This window comes from Aethalodelphis obliquidens, unplaced genomic scaffold (genome assembly GCF_003676395.1).
Source record: "Aethalodelphis obliquidens isolate GAN/ISIS:26980383/991018 unplaced genomic scaffold, ASM367639v1 scaffold53, whole genome shotgun sequence".
NCBI lineage: Eukaryota > Metazoa > Chordata > Mammalia > Artiodactyla > Delphinidae > Aethalodelphis > Aethalodelphis obliquidens.
Genome location: NW_020837997.1, coordinates 10,432,768 through 10,450,164, shown reverse-complemented (window position 1 = coordinate 10,450,164; position 17,397 = coordinate 10,432,768). Strand labels below are relative to the sequence as shown.

At 51.6% G+C, this 17,397-nt stretch overlaps 1 protein-coding gene across 1 annotated transcript; it reads right to left on the bottom strand.

The window, feature by feature from the left end:
- Nucleotides 1-8,801: 8,801 nt before the first annotated feature.
- Nucleotides 8,802-15,340, bottom strand: ZNRF4 (zinc and ring finger 4). The gene has a single exon (XM_027085378.1). The coding sequence runs from the start codon at nucleotides 13,836-13,838 to the stop codon at nucleotides 12,621-12,623; it is 1,218 nt and encodes a 405-aa protein (XP_026941179.1). The 5' UTR covers nucleotides 13,839-15,340; the 3' UTR covers nucleotides 8,802-12,620.
- Nucleotides 15,341-17,397: the final 2,057 nt, after the last annotated feature.

The window sequence follows — 17,397 nt, the reverse complement described above, 5'->3', positions numbered from 1 at the left end:
GGGGTGCGGATGAGTCAAAAACACCTGGGTGGGAGGCTTGAGTCAGCATCCGGTGCGTACCTCCCCTCCCCACCCCACCCCTTGCTACTCTCAGCCTGGAGTGACTCACTCATTCATTTGGCCTGGAGTGTGGAGGTCTGATGGGAGCGGAGGAGGAAAAGCCCACCCAATGATCCTGCTACAACTCACCACTGCTGCTCACTTAGTGCCTACCATGGGCCAAGTGGTGTGCAGGAACGAAAACTCTGCCTCCCCCCAAACTCAGTGCCTCTGGAATCTGTGGGCTCCAAAGTATATCTCAACCTCATCCACTTCTCACTCCTTCCATGGCTGCAACCCTGGTCTGGCTCCACCATTACTCAACTGGACCAGCACAGTCCCCTCCACCCTGGCCCCCCAGCTCCCGCCCTGGTCCCTCACAGGCTGTCTCCCCAAAGCAGCCAGAGGGTACCTGTGAGCACCTGAATCAGGTCCAGCCCGTCCTCTGTCCACAGACATCCAGGGCTCCCATCTTCCTTGGGGTAAAAGCCCAAGTCCTCCCCACAATTCCCAAAGCCCTGCAGGACCTGCCCCCCACCCTTGTCCCCTCCCTGCCCTCACCTCCTCCCTCTCCTCCCCTCACTCACTCTGTCCAGCCACGTGACCCTCCTCACTGTTCCTCCAACACACCAGGCATGGTGCTGCCCCAGGACCTTTGCACTGGCTATTCCCTCTGCCAGGAATGCTATTCCCTCAGATCTTCTAATAGCTTCTTTTAATTCTGTCTAAACATCACCTCCTCAGGTGAGCCTTCCTTGATCGTTGGGCTAAAGTAACATCCAGCTCACTCTCCTCCCACCTTTGCCCCTTGCTTTTATTTTCCTCACAGCATTGGGGTCCTCTGAAATGGCTCTTTTCCTGTTTATGTTTGTTTTCCTCACCAGACCTTAAGGTCCCGGAAGCTGGGCCAAGGCTTGCCTTGGTTCGTCTCATATCTCCAGTACCTAGCACAGGGCCTGGTACACAGTAAATGCTTAATATGTGCTTGTTGGCTGACTGAATGGACCTTTGCAGCACCTCCCCGGTTGTGGGGACTTTTATGGACCCCATTTCACACCGTGGGAAACAGGCTCAGAGAGGTGCAACCTGCAGGTGCTGCAGAGGCGTCAATGGCTGGAGGGTGTGTCCTGGGACTCAGTGGGATGAAGGGTAGTGTCTCAGGCACAGACCAGCAAGCTGAGGCCCTATTTGACGGGGTTGGGTGGTGGGGTCTGTTCATGCCGTCTTGGGGACACTGTGTGTGCGCGTGTATGAGGGAGGGGGCTGCTAACCTGGGGGTGGGGGTTCTAATTTAGCGGTGGAGGAACCCTCTCAGTTACCTTCAGCTTCCCCCCTAAAATCGGCCTCGGGATGGCCAGGCAAGGGGACCCGCGTGGGGAGCGACACGGAGTAAAGGGCTTCACGCTTATTATAAAAACTCACAGCTCCGAACAAAGTGCAAATCCCTCTTCCACGAGCTCCCTCGCCTCCCCTTCCCCTCCCTTCCCCTCCCTTCCCCTGCCTCCCTTTCTCCTTCCTCCTCCGTCAACACCCTCCCCGCTGGCCCCAGCAACAGCATCCCGGTCCCCAAGAGCTAGCGCCGGTCTCCCGCCCACGGGGGCCCACAGCCAATGGCCGCGCTGCCTGATGAGGTAATGCGTCCCCTCCGCGTTCCCATTGGCCAGCCTGGAGGCCTTTCTCTTGTCGCTCCCCCAGGAAAACTCAGACCTTGTGAGGCATGGTCGGGGGTCCCTGAAGCCTCTGGGCACCTGCACTCCCCTCCTAGCTGTGGGACCTCCATCTGCTCCTGCACGTCTGTGGGCTCAGGCTCTAGCGAGACGGGGAAGGCTGGACTTAGAGACCCCTGCCCGCCTCCCTCGGCTCCCAGGGGCGCCCAGTCCTCCCGTCTGCGCAGGAAAGATGGAAGACTCCCTCCCCCCACCCCGACCCAGCCCCCAGCAATCAAAAGACCCCAGAGCTTTGATTGACCTTTCAGGACAATTGCACATTAATTGAGCGCCCACTGTATGCCAGCCTGGGACCCACTGGGGATACTGCGGTGGTGAAATCGCACCCAGGTCCCTGCCCTCTGGGCTCACAGAATGAATAATGGCGAAGAGGGACAGAGCACCAGGCGGTCCCCTCTCCTTACCCCTCTAGCCCAGGCGGCTGTAGACTGAGGGCAGAAAGAGTACGCAGGGGCCGGCCGTTTCCTGGCAGCCTGGCTGCGCTGTCAGCACTGCCAAGCCTGGCAGGGATGGCAGAGGCGCCGGAGGGGGAGGCAAGCGGGGGGCTCCCCTCTTAATTATCTTGTTCACTTGTTTATTTACTGGGAGCTTGGGCGCGTTGGGGGCTGTGCCTTCCTGTTCACTGTGTATTCATACAACAAACATTTATTTGATTCTGCCCCTCCCCCCACCACTGGTTCCGGTTTTATATACTTATTTCTTCCTCCTTTATCCCCCTCCCCTCCCGGAACAGTTCTAATAGGCTTTTTTTTTTTTTTTTTTTTAATTGTGGGCGTTCTTGAGACTAGATAAGGTTGTTTTGTCTGCCTGTGTCTCTTTTTTCTTAACTTTCTTTTTGAGATGGAAAGCACAGATCTTAACTGTACAGCTGGATGCATTTTTGCCCAAGCACACATCCCCGTGGTCAGCACCCAGAGGGAGGGGTAGAACCAGGGCCAGGGGTTTGGGGGACCGCAGTGGAGGTGAGTCTTACAAGTGCAAGGTCAAATCTCATCTTTATCTGAAATTTTGATATTTTGTTCATTCTAGATTTTGTTTTGGCATTCGTTTTGGTTTTTCCAAATATTGCAGTCAAATGTTACTTACCTTGATTGCTGAGTTTTGCTGTGCTCCCTTAAATTTTGTCCCTCAGGACTGTGTCTTCCTCACCTTACCCTATTTCTGACCCTGTATAGAACATTCCACCACCAGGAACGCTTGGGGGAGGGGGAGGATACCCCTAGTGTATACGCCCCTCCCCCAAGGTAACTTTCTACTCTCCATCATCACAGTTTAGTTTGCCTATCTTTATTTTTTTTAAAAACAAGTTTCTTCTTGTTGTTTTTTTAAAAATAAATTTATTTATTTTTGGCTGCATTGGGTCTTCGTTGCTGTGTGCGGGCAGTCTCTAGTTGCGGCGAGCGGGGGGCTACTCTTCGTTGAGGTGCGCGGGCTTCTCATTGCGGTGGCTTCTCTTGTTGCGGAGCACGGGCTCTAGGCGCGCAGGCTCAGTAGTTGTGGCACTCGGGCTCAGTAACCACCTCAATAGATATTCAGCTGTTCCATCACCCCAGAAAGCTCCCTCGGGACATGTGTTTTTAATTTACAAAGAGCGGGGAGGGGAGGAGCACGAGACATCTCACTTTTTTTCTTGTTTTCTGAGCTTTCTGATTTGTTTTGAAGTCCCATCCACGTGCCTTAAAATGAACATCTTTGTCTATTATAACTTTCTTGGGGATGACTCCCCATAATCCTCGTTCTCCTGAGTCTTCTCCAGTTTACTTAATTATTTTAAAACTGAATAGCTAGTGGCTTAATAACCTACATGGGAAAAGAATCTGAAAAAGAACGGATATGTGTATATGTGTAACTGAGTCACTTAGCTGTACACCTGAAACTAATACCACATTGTAAATCAACTATACTCCAATATAAAATAAAAATTAAATTAAAAAAATAGCTAGCGACGACTTGCTGTGGCCTGGTGACATTCCAAGCACTTTATATCTATTAAATATAAACACACAAAAAATATATATATAAACAAAGTTATTTAATCCTGTCCCACAGCAGCATCACAAATTAGATACTTATCATCCCCATTTTAGAGATGGAAAAACTGAGGTACAGAAAGGTGATGTCCCCTGCTCCCATCCCAGAGTTCCAAAGTGGACAGAGCTGGGCTTTGAACCAGGCCCTGTGGCACCCCGGGCTCTGATCATGGCACACGCTGCCTCCACGCTCCTGGCAGGTAAAAGCAGTCAACAAAGATCAGCCAGAGGCCCACACTCCCTCTCCCATAATTCCAACACCTAAAAAGCTCCAAAAATAGAAAATTTTCATCGGATGACTCTAAAACTCATTGAGAATCAAGAGTTAATAGCCTTTGGGAATTCCCTGGGGGTCCAGTGGTTAGAACTCCGTGCTTCCACTGCAGGGGGCGCGGGTTTGATCCCTGGTCAGGGAACTAAGATCCCGCAAGCTGCATGGTGCGGCCAATTGAAAAAAATAAAGAATTAACAGCCTTTGATTTTTACTAAGCTTTATTTATGCCATTTATTGTATGTATGCATGTGTGTGTGTGTGTGTGTATTTTTATATATATATATATATATATATATATATATATATATATATATTCTATCTATTGTTACTGTGTTTGATTGGGAAGGGAGAATGGGCTGCCCCAGGCCCTGCTGGAGGATGTTATTAATATATGCTGAGTACACCCTAATAGCGTCCTAAAATCTAGGACTATCTGAATTCCAAAACACATCTGGCCCCAAGGGTTTCAGATGAACTCTATTATTTGTCACTATTATTTATCGAGCCTACTGTGTGCCACCAATTCATTTAGGCAGTGGGGACACCATAGTGACAAAGGCAGACCCAGCCCTCACAGAGTTCACAGTTCAGTAGGGAAAGAGGACAGATGTCGTGCTGGGTGGTTACAACACTGGGTGATTGGGCCCATTGCGGGGGAAGCACAGACCTGGTGGGGGCCCAGAGGAAGAACTTGACTCAGGCTGAGGCATTCAGGGAGGCTTCCTGGAAGAGGTGATGCCTGAGTGAAGACCTGAAGGGGGGAGAAAGGGATAGTAGGGGAGGGAGAACAGGGTATTCCTGTCCACAAGCAGAAAGTACAGCTTGTGCAAAGGCCCTGAGGTGCTCCAAGGGCCTGAAAACTGTCCTGGGAGCCTGCAAAATATCTTGGGAAGACCAAGAACACAGAGGCCCATGTTGGCTTTCCTGCCTGCCCGGTGAGGCTCGCATAACCCTCCTCTGACCCCAGGGTGCTGGGGCTTGAGCCTCTGCAGTTCATGGGCATCTGGCAGTCACATCCCTGGTCTCCCCTGGGATCTCCTGGGGCTCAACTCTGCAGCCGTCAGGACCTGATTACATTGTAACGAGTATGGGCACCATTCACCCCATCCTTGATGCTAGGGAGACCCCCCCAGGGGAGACTGGAGTGCAGAGGCCTGAGCTGGGGGTTCACTCCATCCAACCATGCTCCCTGGGCCTTAGCAATTGGCCTGTATGAAGCTGCAGACTTCTTTTTTTTTCTTTTTTGGAAAAAGACTTCACTCTGTGCAAATCTGGCATCTTTGTGGATCAATTGTCCATTTCTTCTACTTCTGGGTCAGAGATCCGGGAATCTGCTGCTCCCTTATTTCCCTTTCTCTTGTCTTCCCCCCTCCGTATCATATACAACAGTCCCCCCTTATCCAGGGCGAAACGTTCCAAGACCCTCAGTGGATGCCTGCAACCTCGGATAGTACCAAACCCTATATATACTATGTTTTTTCCTATACATACATACCTATAATCAAGTTTTTAATACAATTGTTAAAGGTTACACTCCATTTATACTTATTACAAAATATTGGCTATTGATAAATTAGGCACAGTTAGAATATATCCAAGTTGTCAGAATCACTACGCTTGCGCTTTGCAACCACTATGAAGTAAGATAAGGGTTACTTGAACGCAAGCCCTGCGATAACATGACAGTCAACCTGATTACCTAGACAGCTACTAAAGCCTGAGCAGGTGGGAGGTGCTGAACAAAGGAATAATTCAAGCCCCGGGCGGGACAGAGGGAGACTGTGCAAGATTTCATCACGCGGCTCAGAATGGCAGCAATTTAAAACTTATGAATTGTTGATTTCTAGAACTTTCCATTTAATATTTTCAGACCTTGGTTGATGGCAGGTAGCTGAAACCACGGAAAGCAAAACCACAGATAAGGGGGAACTACTACAATCCTGTCACCTGTGCCTGCAAAATCTATCCCAGATCGGCCCACTTCTGTCCCCTCCTCTGTCTCCACCTGGTCCAGCCCCCATCATGACTGGTCCTGCCTCAGGACCTTTGCACTGGCTGTTCCCTCTCCCTGAATGCTCTTCCCCCAGCTGTAATAACCTCATCTATTTCCTTTGCTTTTAAAAATGTATGTCAAGGGACTTCCCTGGTGGTCCAGTGGTTAAGACTCTGCGCTCCCAATGCAGGGCACAGGTTCGATCCCTGGTCGGAGAACTAAGATCCTGCATGCCAGGCAGCACGGCCAAAAAAAAAAAAAATGTATGTCAAGGATGTAAGTTCCAAGAAGGCAGTGACTGTGCCTACCATGGTCACTGTTGGGTCTCTAGCTCCTAACACAGTTTCTGGTACACAATAGGTGCACAATAAAAATTTCTTCACAATGGAAAGAAATTTTTTTGGAAATACATTGAACCTCAGAAAACAGCCTGGTTGTATTCCCAAGTCTGGGGTGGGAGCATTTGGCCACAGACACTGATAGAGATTTAGAAAAGGAAAAAAAAAAAAAAGCCTCCAAATTTTGGTTGCCTCCCTCTGCCTTTAATTATTTTGTCGACAAGGCTCACAATTCAGCAAGTCAAGGTGGCATTTGAGAGGGACGGTTCCCTTTAGTGTAGCTGACAGCTAATTTGTGGGAAGTTTAATTACAGGCGGCGTTAATTAACTGGCAGAGTCCTGGGCAAGGAAGGCAGCCATCTGTTCCTAAAAGCGTCCTCCCCTCCTGGGCCTGGCTGGGAGGCTGGGAGGGGTAGGCTACGAAGAGGACAGGGCGTGGGGACGAGGTGGAGACAGAGGAGGAGGGTCAGGTGATGAATCACAACCTTCACAACCTCCCTTCCAGTTGCCATCAGGGCTGAGATCTGGGCAGCCAGCCTCCCTGTGGCCCGCACCATTTTGCAGCTGCCTCCAGTGGTTGCTGGGAGTTCCTTGGAATCTGCTTTTCACTGGTTGTATCATAAGGAGCAGAGGGTGTGGAGCAGAGGGGGTGACGAACACACTATCCTCAGGTCACATTGGAGTGGATTGGCACCCGCCAAAGGAGGTCGGAGGAAGAGGTGGGTCAGAGCCAGGGGTGAGGGATGCCCTAAGCAGCCTGAACTGGGAGTGGGGGCATCACTCTGCCTCTCATTCCGCCATTCACCCAGCTTTGTCCCTTCTCAGCTCTCTACCCTGGGGCAAGTCACTTAACTTCTCTGGACCTCCGTTTTCTCATGTGGAAAATAGGATTGATTACAATAGGACCCAATTCCATTTGTCTTTTTGGATAGTTGGGCCCAAGCGTTTTCAGGCTGCTGAAGGAAGCTTTGTTATGAACTTGAAGTGTCATTACTTGTTATTACTGGGCCTTGTAGGACTCTGGGTCCTTGCATATGCTGTTCCCTCCTCCTGGAACACCCTTCCCAGTCCTGCCCAACTGCTTCTGTTCTGTCCCTCAGGTCTTGAGGTAGATGCCCTCTGTCTGAGAAGCTTTCTCTGACCCTCCAGGCTGGGGCAAGTGCCCCTGTGGACCCTCACAGCACCTGTGCATCCCCCATCACCCCCGAGTCACACTGTTACTGCTTTGTCATGGCCCATTCCTCCCACCAGACTGGGAGTCCCATGCTGGCAGGGACTGGGTCTGTCTTGGTCACTACTATGTCTAGTGTGCCCAGCACAGGCTTGAACAAGTAGGCAGTCAGCACCAATTGTTGTACGGACAGACAGCTGGAGCCATGACACACATCGGGAGGTGGTGGCCAGCAGAATGCAGAAACCAAAGTTAGAGCCATTTAAAAAGGAACAAAATAGAGCCATTTGAAGAGACGTGAATGGACCTAGACACTGTCATACAGAGTGAAGCAAGTCAGAAAGGGAAAAACAAATATCGTATAATATCGCTTATATGTGGAATCCAGAAATGGTAGAGATGAACTTATTTGCAAAGCAGAGTAGGGTCACAGATGTAGAGAACAAACTTATGGTTACCAAGGGGGGAAGGGGGTGATGAATTGGGAGATTAGGATTGACATATACACACCACTATGTATAAAATAGATAACTGGGACTTCCGTGGCGGTCCAGTGGTTAAGACTTTGCCTTCCAATGCTGGGGGTGCAGGTTTGATCCCTGGTCGGGGAGCTAAGATCCCACATGCCTTGTGGCCAAAAAGCCAAAACATAAAACAGAAGCAATATTATAACAAATTCAATAAAGACTTTAAAAATGCTCCACGTCAAAGAAAAATCTTAAAAATAAATAAATAAAATAAAATAAAATAGATAACTAATAAGGACCTACTGTAGAGCACAGGGAACTCTACTCAGTGCTCTGTGGTGACCTAAATGGGAAGGAAATCTGAAAAAGAGTGGATATATGTATACACATGACTGAGTCACTTTGCTGTACAGCAAGAAACTAACACAGCATTGTAAAGCAACTATATTTCAATAAAAATTAATATATAGGGCTTCCCTGGTGGTGCAGTGGTTAGGAATCTGCCTGCCAATACAGGGGACACGGGTTTGAGCCCTGGTCCAGGAAGATCCCACATGCCGCAAAGCAACTAAGCCCATGAGCCACAACTAGTAAGCCTGTGCTTTAGAGCCCGCGAGCCACAACTACTGAAGCCCCTGCGCCTAGAGCCGATATTCTGCAACAAGAGAAACCACTGCAATGAGAAGCCCATGCACTGCAACTAAGAGTAGCCCCTGCTCGCTGCAACTAGAGAAAGCCCATGTGCAGCAATGAAGACCCAACGCAATCAAAAATAAAATAAAATAAATTTTAAAAACATATTAAAAAAACAAAGTTAGAGCCATTTAAAAGTGGAGGGGACTGTCTCGGGTGCAGGAGTGTGGCCCTGCGAAGGCTACATCCTCTTTCACGTAGTCAATTTCTTCCTCTGGAAAATGGGTATATGCATAGGAACCTGGCGCCGGATGCAAGGAGTCAGTGCCGGAAAGAGCATGGCGCAGCACCCGCCATGCCGCAGCACCCGCCATGCCGCGTGTGCTCCGTAGTCGTGCTGGTGGCTACTGTTATCCTTGAGGCCACCCCCATCACTGAGGTTGGTCCCCTGTCCTCTGAGCCTCAGTTTCCCCATTTGGCCATACTCCCCCTTAGACAAACACAGCCAGGGCATGCCCTGGATGGACAAGAGGCAGCCTCTGCTGGTGCTTACCTAAAGCAGCAGTCAAGGCGGGGCCGATGGGGCTGGCACAGGCTGGCCTCACTAAGCTGGCCGTCCTTAGCAGCGCCCGGCTTTCCCGGAGACGGCTGGAGAAGGGGCCAGACCTGGCTGTGGGGGGACTGAGGAGTCTGGGATGATGCTGAGGCCTCGTCTCAGAGGGTACTGTGGGCAGGGACCTCTGTGTACACTTATTAAGCACCCACTGGATGCCAGACTAGGCTGCCTGGGGTCTTTGCCCATGCCTTCCAGCTGCCAGGTTCACTTTTCCTTTTCACAGTGCTGATTCCTGCTCTTTCTGCTCTCAGTCTAGAAGACACTGCCTGCAGCAAGCCTCCCAGATTCTCTGGGTTGGGTCAGGCACCTCCCTTTGGGTTAACACAGTGCCTATGATTCCCCCATCACAGCACTGATCACCCAATATTATAGCTGGGCTGTGGGCAGGTCACTTAGTCAATCAACAAATACTGACAGTGTCAGGCACTGTGCATGCTTGGGGAACCCTGCAGGGCAGGTGCTGTTACTGCCCCCATATTACAGATGGGAAAACCGAGGCTCAGAGAGGTTTAATAGTGGAAAGAAGCCATGTGGCCTGGGGCCTGGAGCACAGGAGGGCCTCGGTAAGAGCTGGGTTTCGTCCCTGGTAACGGGGAGCTCATTCCCTCCGCTGGCATGGTCATGAGAAAGGTCATCTCTCTGGTGAACCGGGATGTGCCTGCTCCCTGTGGTGCCTGTGACCTTGAAGGATGCTCAGGCTTAGAGGTGTGGGGATTCATTCATTCAGTCATTCATTCATTCACTTATTCAACAAACATGTATTGGACAGCTCTTGTGGACCAGTGGCAGGCATGCTGGCCACCCCAAATATCTGTTCTCTCTTCCATGGTAGTAGAACCCCTGGTTTTCTGCTGGACCGTTGGCCATTCAGAATAAAGACTACATTTCCCAGCATCCTTTTAGGCAAGTGTGGCCACATGGCTAAGTTCTGGCCAATGGGGTGTGAGCAGAAGTGGTGTATGGGATTTCTGGGGAAGTGTCCTTAAAGGGAGAGGGCGAGCCCTTCCTCACCTCTTCCTCCTCATTGACTGGCATGCAGATGTGATGGCAAGAGCTCAAGCAGCTGCCTTGTCCCACGAGGAGAAGGTCACTTGCTAAGGATGTGGAACAATAAGATAAAAGAAACCTGGGCCCTGGACACCGTGGAGCCTCCATGCTATCCCCGGACTGACTACTCAAGTTCATGAGCAAATAACTCTCTGTGCTTAAGCTGCTCTGGGCAGGTCTCAGATCCCATGGCCAACTGCAAGCTTGACGGCTACACACGTTCCTCCCTGTCTCCACTTCTCCATCCTCATCCCAGCCCATGCCTGCTGGACAGAGAGGCCTGTCCCTGCTTGGCAACTCTGGCCTCCCACAGCTCTCGGCAGATTTGGGCCATCCACAGGGACCAAGGCAGTGTTCTCTGAATAATGCAGCTTCCTTTTGTGGCCTTAGGGCCATCAGGCTGGGAGCAAAGTCCCTCAAGAGTTGGGTGGGAGGTCTTTACCATGTCCCAAGCATCCTGTGCAAGGACCTCTGCCCACGTCTCTGTGCCCCTGCCCACCCCATACACACCAGAGCTGTGACCAGCAGCCCACTCTGCCATCATCCATCCAAGAAGAGACCCCCTTCCTCTGAACTACCTTGGAGGTTCCCAGCTATGTAGTGAAGTACAGACCGCAAAGCACAAGTGAAAAACACTCCCGTGTGTGAAAAAGAAGACATTTGACTAAACATTCCCTCGTGAATTCACCAAGACCAGACTACCGGGTCCAGATCCCACTATCACCCGTACACTGTGCCCTCTGAGAAATTCTATACAATATTCCCTCCTGGACCTTCCTGATCATGCTTGCCTCAAGCCTAGCATCTGCCCCTCATTCATTGCCTAGAAGACCCCCTTCACTGGCCCAACCCTTCTGAGAAGAGCATGCACTGGGACCTGAAGAAACACCTTATCTGTCCGCCATAAAATTAAACCACATCTGAGCTGGTCTCTGAATTCAACTACAAATTAACAGAAGCTACGGGGGACGGAGGCATCTGTGAAATGACACCACAGGGACACCCAATCAGCAAAACCCAGATCCGGGTCATCTGTGCAGGGTGAATGACCTGGTGGCCTCACATAAACAAATTGCAAGGAAAATTTAAGAGAGAAAGATGGCAAGAGAAGCTCTCGATTAACAGAGACTTAGGAGACCATCAGCAATAACCGTAGACTCTATCTAGATCCTGATTCAAAGAGCCTACAAAAATTGTATATTGTAAGCGTGCACATTTCCATGTGCTCCCTAGGTGGATACCTGACGCTATTTAGGAATCATTATTCTGGACATGATACTGGAGTTTGCGGAGTTTTTTTAAGGGGTCTTATCTTATAAAGCAGGGTCTCTCCCCTCAGCACTGTGGACCTGCAAGGCCAGATCATTCTCTGAGGTGAGGCCATCCTGGACGCTGTGGGGTGGGGAGCAGCCTCCCTGGTCCCACGCCCTCGATGCCAGGAGCCAACCCCAGTCATGACGACCACAGATGTCCCCAGACACTGCCCAGTGTCCCCGGGAGGACAACATCCCCACCCCAGCTGAGAACTACTGCTTTAGAGACACTGACTATGGAAATATTTACAGATGAAAAAGCATCTGGGATTTGCATCAAAATAGCGAGAGAGGAGGAAGAATAGAGGAAACCAGAGTGGCCAGTAGATAATCATTGAATCTGAGTGATGGGTACATGTGGGGAGGGTCATTATTCCATTCTTTCTACTTGGGTGTGTTTGACACTTTCCACTATAAATAGCTGAAATGCTGAGGACATTCAAATTAAATCCATAGTTCAGTTCATCGTAACCTACCCAAGGTGCTCTCTCGGTTGAATCAAACGTGCGATGCTGATGCAAGACATGAACACTCAGGAGAAGCTGGGCAAGGGGTCCATGGAAACTATCTCTAGTACCTTTGCAACTTTTCTGTAAAGTTAAAATTATTCCAAAGTAACAAGTTTATCTTTTGTTTAAGGTTTAAATGAATCATAAGCATATGAGAAATCAGCCGCTCCCGTGCCCAGTATTGGAACGGAGGCACAGGGGCCCCGTCGCAGGACCACCAAGGACATGATGCACACAGCAGCCCTGAGAATACCGCCCCCCGCCCGCCCCCATATACCCTCACTCGCCCACAGATGCCAGGAGCCAGCCTTAGGCTCAGCTTGCCACACGCGTGGCATGAGGGGCCGGTCCGCCCCACAGCAGCCAGGGCAAGAATCTGCTTTCAAACCCACTTTATTATCTAGAAACACTCCTCACTTCTACCCTCCCCGCCCCAATCTCCACCAGCCAGGGGCAGCGGGCCTCAGAGGGGTTCTGGAGGCCCCTCCAAGGATTCACTGGTCTCAGGTGCCCCCACGGAGGTGGCACTCCCGCGGCGGGGGGTGCTGGCTCGGGTCAGCAGCTCCAGCCTCCGGAAGCGCAGCCGGGTCTGGATGGCCCAGATCGGGGGGCGGTGACCAGGCAGCGAGGGGTCCTCCTCGTACCCATGGCTGCTGACGGTGGAGTCAGAGCTGTCCTCCGTGCTGACCACCGACTGCTTGCACACAGGGCAGGAGCGCCGGGTGGGCTGGGAGAACCAGGGCTTGATGCACTTGCAGTGGTAGGTATGGGAGCAGGGCAGGATCTTGAGCTGGTCACCTTCCTCGTACTCATCCAGGCAGATGGCACACAGGTCGTGAAGCCTCGTGAAAGTGCTCACCTGGGCCCTCTGGCTGGCCCACGCCTTGACCCCTGGCCCGCGGGCCCACCAGGCCCACAGCCAGTTCCATAGATACCACAGGACGAAGAAGGCGGTCATGAGCAGGGCCAGGGTGCAGCCCAGCACCCAGGAGATGGCCAGCATGGGGTGGCAGTCCAGGTCCGGGCAGGCCGGCTGGTCGGGCAGCAGGAGGATGTGGGCCAATCTATCGCAGCGCACGATGACCCGCAGGTCCTGGGAGGTGGCCTCACCCACGAACACCGAGGGGATGGTGATCTGGCGCCGCAGGTCCTCGTAGACATAGGCCATGAGCACCAGGTCGTCAGAGCGCACGTTGTACACGATGGCCGCCTGGAAGCCGGCCCGCTGGGCGTGCAGCACCTTGAGGTCAAACGTGCAATCATACCGGCGGATCAGCACGATGCCACCCAGGGAGCCGTTGCCCGGCCGCGGGCCCTCGATGGGATGACATGCGTTGGCCGGTCTGGCCTCCGTCAGGTAGCCCCGCACACCTTCGGGGGCTAGGGGCACCCCGAACAGGGCCGGCAGGTCCGCAAACTCCACGGTGCTTGAGTTACCATCCAGCACGGCTCGCACCACCGCCTGTGTGGGCACCAGCAGCCCCAGAAGGATCAGTGAGACCCTGACTGCCCCCAGGGCCAGGACTGGCCAGGGCTGCCCCATGGCCAGCCCCTCCTTCTCTGGCTGTGGTGTGGAGCTAGGTCTCGCTGGGGACCATGGACAGGAGGCCTCCAGGCATCTCCAGGACCTCCCAGGGGGCCCATGGCTGGGGTGTGAATGGAGTTTGAACGGGTGGCTCATAGGCAGTTAGGCAGAGCAGCTGGGACCTGCGTGGCCCTAGACAGAAACAGCTCCTGGTGGCAGCCCAGCGTGCATTGTGTCTTTGAAGGTTGGTCCCAGGAGGAGCTGACCTACCCAGGCGGCCTTCCTAGCAGATGACGCTGAGACCAGGAGCCCCCAGAGTTCTAGATGCCCCCGGCCTCTGTGACATCATCCTGTTACATCCTGGTCCCTCACCCACACCTCCCACCAAGACAGAATTCCTGGGGCTCTGACCTGGGGGGCTGGGCAACCTTCGCAAAAACTTCTGGACGGCTTAGAGCATCCCCAGCTCCTGGACATCGTAAGGCCCAGAGGTGCCACAAAGTGGGCTGGCGGCTGCCCCACCACCACCCCATGGCTTGGATCCGGCCCTCACACTCACATTCTGCCAACATCATCTCCCCAAGCCTCCTAGGGACCCACTGAGGAAGGGGCTAATTTCCCCCCCCTTTCGAGATTTCCAGGGGACTCAGACTTGTTCAGGGCACCTTCTGCCCATGAGGTCTTAGAGCCCAAATCCCAGATATCCTCCCTCTCTTCCTCCCTCTCAGATATCCTCCCTCTCAGCTCACTCTGCTCCAGACACATGGGTCTCCTTGCTGTGCCTCCAACACACCAGGCCCGGTCCTGCCTCAGGGCCTTTGCACAGTCTGTTCCCTCAGCCTGGAATGCCCTTTCTCCCTGTGATCGGCTCTTTCTCACCCTTCAGGTTCTCAGTTCATGTGTCCTCAGAGTCTAACTGACTTGATATGGGGGGAGGGAGAAGTGCCAAGGTCAGGGCTGGGCTGGCAGGAGTGGGTGGTCCAAGTCCTCAGCACCTGGTAGACTACCTGCACTGGCTTTATTCTCTCAGGTCAGAGCTTCCTTTCTAGCCGGGTCTCCAGCTGTCCCTCATCCCTCAGCCAGAGCCCTGGCCATCAGCCTCATGACCCCCCAACTCCTCATACTCAAATCTCCCACCGTGAGTCTGCCGCCTGGTTGGGCAGCCTACTCAAGCCCTGATTCCTTGCTCTGTCATTGACAAGCTGTGTGATGCCGGATAAGTCACTTAAGCTCTCTGCGCCCCAGCTTCCAGATCTGTAAAATGGGTGTAATGATGAGAAACCCGTCTTGTAGGGCTGGTGGTATGAGAATTAAATGAGAGAATGCCTGATTGGCATTCAGCATAGGGTCTGAATTTTTTCATTCTCCCATAACAGACCTGCCTCCAGTTCACAACTCTTTCAGTTCATCACCACATGCCAGCCAGGGATATTTCTAAAATCTCAATCCTCTGGTCTCTCCCATGCTCTAAACTCTCCCATGGCTCCCCATTGCCCTCCAGATAAAGTCCATGTTCATTTCTGTGTCCTACAAGCTCTCCCATGGTCAAGCCCCTGCCAATCTCCAAAGCCTCAATGTTTTCCTTTCTTTTTTAAAAATTATTTGTTTGTTTATTTATTTATTTTGGGGTCTTCGTTGGGTCTTCGTTGGGTCTTCGTTGCGTTGGGTCTTCGTTGCTGCACGCGGGCTTTCTCTAGTTGCAGTGAGCGGAGGCTACTCTTCGTTGCGGGGCACAGGCTTCTCATTGCAGTGGCTTCTCTTGTTGCAAAGCACGGGCTCTAGGCGCATGGGCTTCAGTAGTTGTGGTGCATGGGCTTTGTTGCTCCTCAGCATGTGGGATCTTCCCAGACCAGGGCTTGAACCCATGTCCCCTTCATTGGCAGGCAGATTCCTAACCACTGTGCCACCAGGGAAGTCCCCTCAGTGCTTTTCAATGTTCTAAATGCATCATGATTTGCTGACCTCTAGAACTTTGCAAATGCTGTTCCCTCTGCCAGGAACAGAATTCTCTCCCTCAACCATAGTTTTCCAGGCTGGCTACTTATTCTTTAGGTTTTCTCAGTTGGTCTAATACCTCCCAGAGCAGGCCTCGGCCAATGATAGAGAAGAGACACAGGAGTGAAACAGGCAGAAGGCCATGTGACAACAGAGGCAGAGATTGGAGGGATGTGTCTACTAGCCAAGGGATGCCAAGGGTGCCAGCAACCACCAGGAGCTGGGAGTGGGGCACGGAACAGATTTTCCCTCTGAACCTGCAAGAAGGAATCAACTGGGCTGATACTTTGATTTTGGACTTCCAGCCTCCAGAACTGTGACGGAATACATTTCTGTTGTTTTGAATCCCCTGGTTATGGCAGCTGTAGAAGTGAAGGCACAATGGAATCCTTGTCCTAGGGTCTGCATCTGGGTGAGGCCAAAAAAACATGAGGTGTCACCGCACTGAGACTGGAGGGTAAGGATGAAGTTGGTGTAAGGGGGCAGAGAACAGCATGTTGGGGATGCAAATGGCATGTGCAAAGGTCCTGAGGTGAGCGAGAGGAGAGAGAGAGAGAGAGAGAGAGAGAGCTGAATGGTTGGATATGACAAGCCATTCAGAGTGGCTAAAAAGAGGGTCTTACTCAAGGATAGGAGAGATATGGGGGAAGGAGGGGCAGGACCAGACCCAAACCTTGAATGTCCATGGCCTTGGGGTTTACACAGAGAATGACGAGGAGCCACAGAAAGTTTAGAGTAGAGGCAGGACATGACTGGATTTTGTTTCCCATTTCCGCTCTATATATTTCTGCACTGTTTGCATCTTTTACGATGGGAATAAATTCACTTATTCCTCCTGAAATAAAAGAGATTTATGTTTCTGAAAGAACCCTCTGGTTGTTGCGTGGAGGGTGGGTTGGAGAGAGAGAGAAAGAGGTGGAGAAGCCACGGAGGCAGCTGTAGCATCAGGGGAGGGACTGGGGAATGGGACAGAGAGACTAAGAGGGGACAATATCCCTGAATGAGTGAGTGGGTGTGAAGGACAAAAGGGGAGGTGACCATGAATGTCTCCCCCTGGGGCTTACTTCAAGAAAGACTTGTTTGGTGGTACAGTCTTTAATGTCTTTCTGGCAATTGCTAATTTCCCTAAGAGACAGGTCCTTGGCCCCGTTGGCATTTTAAAACATGCTTTTGTTTTCTGTGTCTTTGTTTCTTGTGAGTCCCATCCCTTCGTGGCAAGAGATATGGGTTTTTCGTTTATGACTCTCACAAAATTCTCTTTTTAAAGAAAGATAAAATGTAGATCCTTAGGGAGTATTTGGTAAATAAAGGAACAGGTGCATGGTAGTAGGGGAAAAGGTCAAGAAAGAGTTCTCCAAAGATGGGCAGTTGATAAATAGGGTGTATTCGTTTCCTAGGGCTGCTGTAACAAAGTACCATAAACTGGGTGGCTGAGAACAGATGTATGATCTTGTGCTTCTAGAGGCCAGAAGTCCAAGATCAAGGTGTTGGCAGGGTGGCACTCCTTTTTTTTTTTTTTTTTTAATATTTATTTATTTGGCTGCACCAGGTCTTAATTGCAGCATGCAGGATTTAGTTCCCTGACCAGGGATCGAACCCGAGCCCCCTGCATTGGGAGCGTGGAGTCTTAACCACTGGACCACCAGGGAAGTCCCAGGTGGCACTCCTTCTGAAGTCTCTTCTGGTGTGCCAGGGAATTAACACCCTGTGGAGCAGCCCA

Coding starts and splice junctions, on each gene's coding strand:
- ZNRF4 (XM_027085378.1), bottom strand. CDS start 13,838: ATGAGCCACCCGTTCAAACTCCATTCACACCCCAGCCATGGGCCCCCT.